The 11499-nt window shown below is 38.9% G+C and overlaps 2 protein-coding genes across 2 annotated transcripts; both read right to left on the bottom strand.

Annotated features, from left to right (window-relative positions):
* Positions 1–732: 732 nt before the first annotated feature.
* Positions 733–1698, bottom strand: LOC110909725 (ras-related protein RABA1g-like). The gene is made up of 2 exons (XM_035983866.1): positions 1435–1698; positions 733–1192 (listed from the first exon to the last, which is right to left on the bottom strand). Exons 1-2 carry the CDS (start codon positions 1650–1652, stop codon positions 790–792), a joined length of 621 nt encoding a protein of 206 aa, XP_035839759.1. The 5' UTR covers positions 1653–1698; the 3' UTR covers positions 733–789.
* Positions 1699–8271: 6573 nt separating this feature from the next.
* On the bottom strand, positions 8272–9237 carry LOC110909723 (ras-related protein RABA1g-like). The gene is made up of 2 exons (XM_035983865.1): positions 8974–9237; positions 8272–8731 (listed from the first exon to the last, which is right to left on the bottom strand). Exons 1-2 carry the CDS (start codon positions 9189–9191, stop codon positions 8329–8331), a joined length of 621 nt encoding a protein of 206 aa, XP_035839758.1. The 5' UTR covers positions 9192–9237; the 3' UTR covers positions 8272–8328.
* Positions 9238–11499: the final 2262 nt, after the last annotated feature.

Genomic DNA, 11499 nt, shown 5'->3' with positions numbered 1-11499 from the left:
TCGGTACCGGTACCCACTTTCTCCGTTTTTCGGTACCGGCCTGGTACCGGTATTTACAGGTAAAACACTGGTAAGTACCGGTGTATTTGGTACCGGTACCCACTTTTCTCATTTTTCGGTACCGGTACTTTCGGTACCGGTTCGGTACCGCACGGGTACCGTGCTCATCCCTAGTCTTATATATAAATCCAACTTCCATAGTTCCACTAGTGTTCTATCATTAAGGGTAGAAGGGGTGCTCCCCAAATTGAGAGTGCTAAACCTTTTTCATAGTCAATAATCTCATCTGATGTTAACTCTCCTCTTCACTTTCTATTTTGCACTCAACCACGAGGGGTGCTTTACCCAAACAATTTTTTATTTAAAAAAATAAATAAATGTGTGATTGGTTGGAAGAGAGTGGTGCCCACCATTAAGCCCCTCTCTCTCCCCTCTGGCATCGGTGACTACTCACCGTTTCACCACTTCACCGTTCACTGAAAGCTTGTTGGCGGCACCACGGCACCTTCCCAATCGGCAAACAGGCTCACCGAAGGGGTCACCGAATGGTGCCCCTTCCACCCTAACCCCTTGAAAGTCATAAGAAACCTGTGTTTTACATGATCTAATTCTCATAGTTAAAAAATGATGCTAGTCCATTGTGTAGAATGTAGATTAAAACTAAAGGTTAATGACATAACAAAGAGTCAAAAAGGAAATCTTGCTAATAATAACACCAATATAACACTAATATTCACCCTAAACCATAACACCGTTTTCTTTTTCCTTGTAATTGTGGTTTTCAAACTCTCACGTAGAGCAACACGAGACTTTCTTCCCAGTAGACACTTGATTATCTTTACTTCCAATATTAATCATTTGTCCCTTTGGTTTTGGGCTCTTACCCTGATAGATCCGCGACAATAACTGGGTGAAAGCTTTTTCAACGTTTATCGCCTTGAGAGCCGATGTTTCCATAAAAAACATGTGCTCTCTTTCCGCAAACGCCTTGGCTTCGTCCGTTGGAACGGCTCTCAAGTGTGCTAGATCAGCCTTGTTGCCAGCAAGCATTACCACAATGTTTTGGTCCGTGTGATCTCGAAGCTCCCTTAGCCATCGCTCCACATTTTCAAATGTTACTTTTCGGGTGATGTCGTACACGATTAATGCACCCAGTGCTCCTCGGTAGTAAGGGCTCGTCATGGCTCGGTATCTAGATGTAAGAAAATCAACAACATTTATTAACCCGACATATTTAGCTAAACAGTTACAAATTTTATGTTAGGTTTATGACGTGTGAGAACGACTTAAATTTTGTTAAATAAGATGGTACGCACAATTTAGGGATAAAACCGCATGATCAAACAAGTCTGTCACATATATATCGTTAGTTGTTCAACAAGTTTTATACATAATAACATAAAGATCTTGATAGTGTGCACAAAATATTGTTACCTTTCTTGTCCAGCGGAATCCCAGATTTGGCCCTTGATGATTTGGCCACCAAGTTGAATTCTACGAGTAGCGTAATCAACCCCGATCGTGGACTTGAAGTCAAGGCTGAATTTGTTATTGGAAAATCGTGACAAAAGGTTAGATTTACCGACACCTGAGTCACCGATAAGAACTACTTTATACAAGTAATCGTAATCGTCGTCTCCAATCAACCCCATTTGCCTTTCTCTCGGTGAAAGAATTTGTGTTTATGGATTGCAGTTTTGTTTTGTTTTATAGAGGTTAAATTGGAGTTATATACATACATAGTATATGTTAGAGATGTATACGAGTTTATTGTTATTCTGTTATAGTGCTTATCATTATGTTATTCTAGTTTTAGAGTTTAGATTTGAAAATTGAATGTTTAGATAATTCTTTGATTCAGTTTGTTGAAACTCAAGATAACAAAGTATTTACCTTCTTAAATTTGTGTTCATGGTATGAGAACGATATAAAATATCAATATTTTTTTTATTTGACTAATTGACTTGTCTCGTCTTTACGGATATAATTAATATTAATATAGACAAATGGTTATAACTTGGTGGTATAGATAAGAAATTAAAAAAAAAAAACCCTATATTATTATTATATATATCAATTCACATCGTATGAATGCGTCAGGATAGTTTTCGGATTTTTCTTTTTTACCACATTAGATTTTAGCTTTTGCTTTTGGACACTTGATAACAACTCAAGTCCCCCACACACATCCACACCTCAGTAACAAAGAAAGCGTTGTGAGACAGAGAGAGAGAGAGCACCGACGAGAGAATGAAGGGCATCCGGTGAAGATCTGGTGCGTACTCCGGCGTGTGAGTGGTACCAATCTAAGACTTAGATCATGGCGGTGATCTGAAGTTGAAACAGAGACGAAGACGGAGAGGGTAGTTTTCCCTTTTACAAGTTCACACAAACACCAGAACATCTTCTCTGCTCTCTCACACCTCCGGTCGCCGGAGGAGGGATTCCGGCGTCGGTATACCCGGTCAGACGACACGCACACACCCCCAAAACTCTTCTCCTTCCTATGACACCCCCACCCCCTTCGTTTTCTCTCTCTCGCACACTGTTTTCGGCCGGAGAGCGGCGGAGCCGACAGTGCCAAAACCCTACTTCAAACATAATGAACAATAGTATGGTTTTAGAATTTTACGTTTTGGCCACTAAGGTTTCTGCATTTTCGTTTGACTTTCCGCCAAAACCCTACTTCACATCGTGGTGTTGCTGTGGTGACAGTGGCTGTGTTTTGGTGGTGGTGGTGGTGTGTTCGGTGATGGTGGCGGTTAGGCGGCCGGGGTTTTGTGGTTTGAGTTTGGCCGCCAAGGGATTGAGGAGGGGGAGCAGTGTAGATTGTTTTTCTGGAGCGGCGGTGGGGGCAATCCGCCGTTGGAAAGATGAGGAAACAACCAAAGGTGTGTATCGGAATCAATGGAGTCTAAGTTTTTCCGGTCATATATAAGAGAGAGAGGCAAGAATTTACATGGTTTGTTTGTGGTTGTGGCTAGGTGGTTGGGTTGTAGTGATGATGGTCGCGGTGGCAGTTTGGTGCTGAGGGTCTGAGCGGCAACAGGTGGTGGTGCTTGTGTTTGGTGGAAGGGTTACCGGTCGTGGATAGTTTAGCTTTCAAAATGGATTTGAACAATGAAGTAGTCAAAAAGAAGTTGGTGACTTGACTTTTGTGTATTGTTCAGACGTTTAGATACCTTCAATACTAAGTGTTTTGTTTTCCCAATACCACAATTAAGTTTTCCATTATCAAATTGCAATAATGTGGAACTTAGAATCACATATTATTATAGTCTTCTTAAAAACATTGATTTATAATAATTTAAATAGGTTATGGTTTTACTTAAGTTCAAACTGTGATAAAATATGTAATTTGTGAAAGTGTCTTTTATCTGTATCTCAATGTGAAAACTCGACCGCCGAGTGGCGAATCCAGGGTCGGATTCCACTGGGTTCCTTTTGGTAGTTTTTCACTAATTTTCATTATTTTTTTCAAGATCATACAAGGTTTATACTAATTTTTCCCATTTTCTTCGAATCGAATGGGTTCCTAGGAACCCATGGAACCATGTTAAATCCGCCCCGACCGCGCGTAGCGCGGTGTAAACATCTAGTTGTTATATATCAATTGACATCGTCCATTTGCGTCAGGAGTCTTTTTGACTTTTGCTTTTTGCCACTGAAGTTTGCTTCCTTGATTTACCCTCTCAGCATGCCAGTTTTGGGCCTCGTTGCAATCTTTATTTCTTGAATAAAACAAAATTAAAGGCCTAACTACCACCGTTTCCAGATCTTCCCCACCACCGGTGCTACCGTCACCACCATAACCATATCTCATCACCACCACTAAAATTGTTTCTTCTCCGACGATGGTGAGTGGTTTTGGTAGGTGATGAGAGATGGTGGGGGTTAACCGGAGATGATCGTGTTTGGGTTTCATGATGAGAGGTGGTGGTGGCACCCAGCAAAAAATAACAGCGTGAAAGTGGGTTATGTATATACTCTCAGAATAGCAAAAGATTATTATTGAAACTCTGAAGACGAATTACAAACGAGATTTACATCCAAGAACAAACTAAGATCTCAGGTGAACAACTAGAAACTCACAAAACCACCGCCGGCGCCTCCGGTCGTTTTTTTACTCAGATCCGACGGATTCTTAGTGTATAGGGGGTTTTTGCCTCAGTGGTATTGCGCTCCGGAGAAGACGGGTGATGGCAGTATAACACCTCCACATCCCCCGCCGGAGAAGACGGTCTTGTGAATGTCCGAAAGGTATAGAACTTTGAGAGGCTGTGCGGAGGTTTTGAGGGAGAGAGAAACAAGAGTTGTAGCCTTTATCAATTTTAGTTAACAAATGTCTGACGTCCGTATATATTTAATTCAATTTAACAAATACTTTCTTTTAGGGTTTATTAGTTACAATTAAAAAGGATATTATTTATTTATTTAAATAATTGAAAAAACGTAGTGCCAACAATTTTATTATACATTAAATTATTTTTCTTTTATTATACATTAAATTATATTGTTTATAAAACATCCATATATTTTTCTAAATAGTTGTAATAGTTATTTTTATTTACTAATTAATTATAACCACTTGATTATGTTCGCGTGTATAATATATTAGTTGTGATGGATGATATAAACAAAGTCGTCACAACTTCAATAAAAAAGATGAATATGTGCGCCTTTACTTACGATTTTAAAATTGCTATGTAATATGTTTTTCTATTTACGTTTTGATGTGCAAATGTGAGCCACCCCAACAATCCGAATACACACAGATATCATCTTGCTTATATTAGACTTTTTTTCGAATTTTATTTTTCTATTGCTATAGCGAGTGTTGGTACCATAACTAACCAAAATGATATCAACCTAATTCCCGCCGCAATAAATCGAATACAAAGAGATATCATCTTGCTCATATTAGACCCTTATTGGGGTTTTCTGTTTTGATTTCTATAGCGTGTGTTTGTATAATAACTAACCAAACCGATATCGACTTAACTCCTGCGCAACGCGCGGGTTTGAATTTCTAGTTATTATTATATATGAATTGTATGTTTTCAGTCAAAAATTTCATCCAATTGTTTATCTATTGTACATAACATAAAATATACACCCCTAAAGGGGTGCAGGTGGGGCCATTCTTTTCAACCAATCAAATCTTTTCCTCTTTATTTCTTTTTTGTATTTTTTTTAATATAGGGCTTTAAAAGGGTTTTAAAGTATTGCATCCAAGTTAAAAGGAGAGAGCCTAAAAGCCCTCTATGTGACATGACGCTGATGTGACGCTGATGTGGCTAGGGACTTAATACCACACCCCCAAATCTAAGAGAAGAATACCAAACCTTAAATAAAATTACAATATAAAAAAAGGATTTTCAGATAAATAAGAAATTATTTTCAATATTTGTGTTATTAAAAAGAGTGAAAACAATCTACTAGTAAAGAAGTTATAGATGAACACGGAAGGCACAAGTTTTTGTGTTTTAAAGGTAGTGGGTGTCGTCTGACCGAGGGACAAAATGGTGAATTGATATAGAACGTATGGAAGTGAGAGAGTGAAGTGGCAGAGAGAGAGAGATGGTGGAGTCGGTATGGATGGTGACATCATTATCCTCAAGTGGGGAAGAAAGAAAGAAAGAAAGAAAGAAAGAAAGAAGGGAAATGGAGGAGCGGCAAGGAGAAACAGGATTGAAAGGGACGTGGTATAGCGGTTGGAATTTAGGTGACCACACAGCCCTTCCACCGGCAAGGAGAAGAGAGATGTAGCATCTAGCGAGAGAAGTGGGATGCAACGTAAAGCGGGAAGAGTCACATGTCACCCTCCCTTCTAAAAACACTAACACCTAACATGTAAAATATTAAGGTGAGCTCAATCTTTTGGGGCTTAAAGTGGGCATTTAAATCAAGGCCGGTAATTTCCATATAAAAGTATATTTTTGGTTTAAAATTCAAACACGTGATAATATATATGATTCTAAACAAACACAAAATCATAAATATAACTTCATAAGAACATCATCAAGAGACTGAGAGCTGAGCGAATTGTAATCGAATACGAAGAACCAAACACTGTCAAACCCTAAAAAACTAAGGGTCTTTTAAACATAGAGCATCAAGTTTCAACTTAGTTTTTCTTACACTCAAACCCCAGATGAGCCTTTCTTTATTATTTTTTTAGCTTTTAAATAGATTATTATTACATGAAAATAAGTGATTATATATGCTTGAACTTTATACTTTAACAAAGACCAATACTAATTATGATCTTATGTTAAATTTATATTTGTGTATATTATTAAGAAAGACCATTACTAATCATGATCTTATGCTAAATTTATTATATATACACGTGTTTGTCACGTGTTGAGGAAAAAAAGAAATGAATGAGAGAATGTACTTGTACATCAGAGTACAACTGTTTGTAGCGCAGAATGGAAAGTTTGGACAGAAGAAAAAAGAAAAGCCGGTGGTCACCCCCCTCTAATTTATAAAAGTTGCAGACAAACCCCTCGACTTTTTCGCGGGGGCCATGGACCACCTTTTCTATCCGTATAGGTTTGGGTTATGTGGGAGAGAGAAAATATATGTTTCATCGTACTTTTGTCTTGTCAGTGGGACCCACAGATGTTCCTTACGCAGGCAACTGCTTTCATATTTTTGACTTTCAAAATATGTACTTTTGTTTACTTGAAAAAAGTTATTAACATGTCACTCTTACATTTGCCACGTGTCACTTCAGCAGCCGTTGATTACCCATTGATCGATCATCTTTTAACTTTTTTAAAATTGAATTTGTTTAGATTTTATAATAAAGAGTGTTGATGGGTAACGACTCATTATATTATAACTTTTATCAATCATTATTTCATCCTCTAAATCCCAACCAAATCACACAACTTTTGAATCGGTAAGTGCTAAATTAGTAAGTCTGAATCATTAAGGTAGCGTTCGTTTAATGGAATGGAATGGAATTAGGAAGTTTTTCTTTGTAAAATTGATCTTGGTTGGGGGAGGGAAGAATTTAAATCCTTCACTCTAATGAAATTTGTGACTAAATCAACATTCCTTAGAAATCCTTCACTCTAATGAAGGAATGGAATGGAATGTTGAAATAGTCACAAATTTCATTAATTAAAGAAATTCATATTCCTCCCTCTCCAAACCAAGATCAATTTTACAAAGAAAAGCTTCCCAATTCCATTCCATTCCATGAAACGAACGCTACCTAAGTGTTAAACATGTAAAAGGTCTAAATCATTAAAAAGTATAGTGCTTAATCATTCAAACACAAATGCTTGTCCCAACATGTTTGTATTCATTATCCGGAGAAACAAAGCTTCTAGAAGCACCTAAATTAGGGAGGTTATGAGTTCAAGTTCGCAAAGAGTAAAAATCAAATTTGTCGTTGAGAAAAAAAATGTTTGTAACCTTAGACAGGTTAAGCCATGTTAAGTGCTTGAGTCCCTAAAACAAAGGTCTTATAGTCTTATATAGGGATGAGCATTTGGTATCGGGTATATTCGGTATCGGGTATATTCGGTACCGGTACCCACTTTCTCCGTTTTTCGGTACCGGCCTGGTACCGGTATTTACAGGTAAAACACTGGTAAGTACCGGTGTATTTGGTACCGGTACCCACTTTTCTCATTTTTCGGTACCGGTACTTTCGGTACCGGTTCGGTACCGCACGGGTACCGTGCTCATCCCTAGTCTTATATATAAATCCAACTTCCATAGTTCCACTAGTGTTCTATCATTAAGGGTAGAAGGGGTGCTCCCCAAATTGAGAGTGCTAAACCTTTTTCATAGTCAATAATCTCATCTGATGTTAACTCTCCTCTTCACTTTCTATTTTGCACTCAACCACGAGGGGTGCTTTACCCAAACAATTTTTTATTTAAAAAAATAAATAAATGTGTGATTGGTTGGAAGAGAGTGGTGCCTACCATTAAGCCCCTCTCTCTCCCCTCTGGCATCGGTGACTACTCACCGTTTCACCACTTCACCGTTCACTGAAAGCTTGTTGGCGGCACCACGGCACCTTCCCAATCGGCAAACAGGCTCACCGAAGGGGTCACCGAATGGTGCCCCTTCCACCCTAACCCCTTGAAAGTCATAAGAAACCTGTGTTTTACATGATCTAATTCTCATAGTTAAAAAATGATGCTAGTCCATTGTGTAGAATGTAGATTAAAACTAAAGGTTAATGACATAACAAAGAGTCAAAAAGGAAATCTTGCTAATAATAACACCAATATAACACTAATATTCACCCTAAACCATAACACCGTTTTCTTTTTCCTTGTAATTGTGGTTTTCAAACTCTCACGTAGAGCAACACGAGACTTTCTTCCCAGTAGACACTTGATTATCTTTACTTCCAATATTAATCATTTGTCCCTTTGGTTTTGGGCTCTTACCCTGATAGATCCGCGACAATAACTGGGTGAAAGCTTTTTCAACGTTTATCGCCTTGAGAGCCGATGTTTCCATAAAAAACATGTGCTCTCTTTCCGCAAACGCCTTGGCTTCGTCCGTTGGAACGGCTCTCAAGTGTGCTAGATCAGCCTTGTTGCCAGCAAGCATTACCACAATGTTTTGGTCCGTGTGATCTCGAAGCTCCCTTAGCCATCGCTCCACATTTTCAAATGTTACTTTTCGGGTGATGTCGTACACGATTAATGCACCCAGTGCTCCTCGGTAGTAAGGGCTCGTCATGGCTCGGTATCTAGATGTAAGAAAATCAACAACATTTATTAACCCGACATATTTAGCTAAACAGTTACAAATTTTATGTTAGGTTTATGACGTGTGAGAACGACTTAAATTTTGTTAAATAAGATGGTACGCACAATTTAGGGATAAAACCGCATGATCAAACAAGTCTGTCACATATATATCGTTAGTTGTTCAACAAGTTTTATACATAATAACATAAAGATCTTGATAGTGTGCACAAAATATTGTTACCTTTCTTGTCCAGCGGAATCCCAGATTTGGCCCTTGATGATTTGGCCACCAAGTTGAATTCTACGAGTAGCGTAATCAACCCCGATCGTGGACTTGAAGTCAAGGCTGAATTTGTTATTGGAAAATCGTGACAAAAGGTTAGATTTACCGACACCTGAGTCACCGATAAGAACTACTTTATACAAGTAATCGTAATCGTCGTCTCCAATCAACCCCATTTGCCTTTCTCTCGGTGAAAGAATTTGTGTTTATGGATTGCAGTTTTGTTTTGTTTTATAGAGGTTAAATTGGAGTTATATACATACATAGTATATGTTAGAGATGTATACGAGTTTATTGTTATTCTGTTATAGTGCTTATCATTATGTTATTCTAGTTTTAGAGTTTAGATTTGAAAATTGAATGTTTAGATAATTCTTTGATTCAGTTTGTTGAAACTCAAGATAACAAAGTATTTACCTTCTTAAATTTGTGTTCATGGTATGAGAACGATATAAAATATCAATATTTTTTTTATTTGACTAATTGACTTGTCTCGTCTTTACGGATATAATTAATATTAATATAGACAAATGGTTATAACTTGGTGGTATAGATAAGAAATTAAAAAAAAAAACCCTATATTATTATTATATATATCAATTCACATCGTATGAATGCGTCAGGATAGTTTTCGGATTTTTCTTTTTTACCACATTAGATTTTAGCTTTTGCTTTTGGACACTTGATAACAACTCAAGTCCCCCACACACATCCACACCTCAGTAACAAAGAAAGCGTTGTGAGACAGAGAGAGAGAGAGCACCGACGAGAGAATGAAGGGCATCCGGTGAAGATCTGGTGCGTACTCCGGCGTGTGAGTGGTACCAATCTAAGACTTAGATCATGGCGGTGATCTGAAGTTGAAACAGAGACGAAGACGGAGAGGGTAGTTTTCCCTTTTACAAGTTCACACAAACACCAGAACATCTTCTCTGCTCTCTCACACCTCCGGTCGCCGGAGGAGGGATTCCGGCGTCGGTATACCCGGTCAGACGACACGCACACACCCCCAAAACTCTTCTCCTTCCTATGACACCCCCACCCCCTTCGTTTTCTCTCTCTCGCACACTGTTTTCGGCCGGAGAGCGGCGGAGCCGACAGTGCCAAAACCCTACTTCAAACATAATGAACAATAGTATGGTTTTAGAATTTTACGTTTTGGCCACTAAGGTTTCTGCATTTTCGTTTGACTTTCCGCCAAAACCCTACTTCACATCGTGGTGTTGCTGTGGTGACAGTGGCTGTGTTTTGGTGGTGGTGGTGGTGTGTTCGGTGATGGTGGCGGTTAGGCGGCCGGGGTTTTGTGGTTTGAGTTTGGCCGCCAAGGGATTGAGGAGGGGGAGCAGTGTAGATTGTTTTTCTGGAGCGGCGGTGGGGGCAATCCGCCGTTGGAAAGATGAGGAAACAACCAAAGGTGTGTATCGGAATCAATGGAGTCTAAGTTTTTCCGGTCATATATAAGAGAGAGAGGCAAGAATTTACATGGTTTGTTTGTGGTTGTGGCTAGGTGGTTGGGTTGTAGTGATGATGGTCGCGGTGGCAGTTTGGTGCTGAGGGTCTGAGCGGCAACAGGTGGTGGTGCTTGTGTTTGGTGGAAGGGTTACCGGTCGTGGATAGTTTAGCTTTCAAAATGGATTTGAACAATGAAGTAGTCAAAAAGAAGTTGGTGACTTGACTTTTGTGTATTGTTCAGACGTTTAGATACCTTCAATACTAAGTGTTTTGTTTTCCCAATACCACAATTAAGTTTTCCATTATCAAATTGCAATAATGTGGAACTTAGAATCACATATTATTATAGTCTTCTTAAAAACATTGATTTATAATAATTTAAATAGGTTATGGTTTTACTTAAGTTCAAACTGTGATAAAATATGTAATTTGTGAAAGTGTCTTTTATCTGTATCTCAATGTGAAAACTCGACCGCCGAGTGGCGAATCCAGGGTCGGATTCCACTGGGTTCCTTTTGGTAGTTTTTCACTAATTTTCATTATTTTTTTCAAGATCATACAAGGTTTATACTAATTTTTCCCATTTTCTTCGAATCGAATGGGTTCCTAGGAACCCATGGAACCATGTTAAATCCGCCCCGACCGCGCGTAGCGCGGTGTAAACATCTAGTTGTTATATATCAATTGACATCGTCCATTTGCGTCAGGAGTCTTTTTGACTTTTGCTTTTTGCCACTGAAGTTTGCTTCCTTGATTTACCCTCTCAGCATGCCAGTTTTGGGCCTCGTTGCAATCTTTATTTCTTGAATAAAACAAAATTAAAGGCCTAACTACCACCGTTTCCAGATCTTCCCCACCACCGGTGCTACCGTCACCACCATAACCATATCTCATCACCACCACTAAAATTGTTTCTTCTCCGACGATGGTGAGTGGTTTTGGTAGGTGATGAGAGATGGTGGGGGTTAACCGGAGATGATCGTGTTTGGGTTTCATGATGAGAGGTGGTGGTGGCACCCAGCAAAAAATAAC

The sequence above is a fragment of the Helianthus annuus genome, chromosome 15 (assembly GCF_002127325.2).
Source record: "Helianthus annuus cultivar XRQ/B chromosome 15, HanXRQr2.0-SUNRISE, whole genome shotgun sequence".
Taxonomy (NCBI): Eukaryota; Viridiplantae; Streptophyta; class Magnoliopsida; order Asterales; family Asteraceae; genus Helianthus; species Helianthus annuus.
Note: the sequence above shows the minus strand (reverse complement) of the source record. Positions and strands in the feature narration are given on the sequence as shown.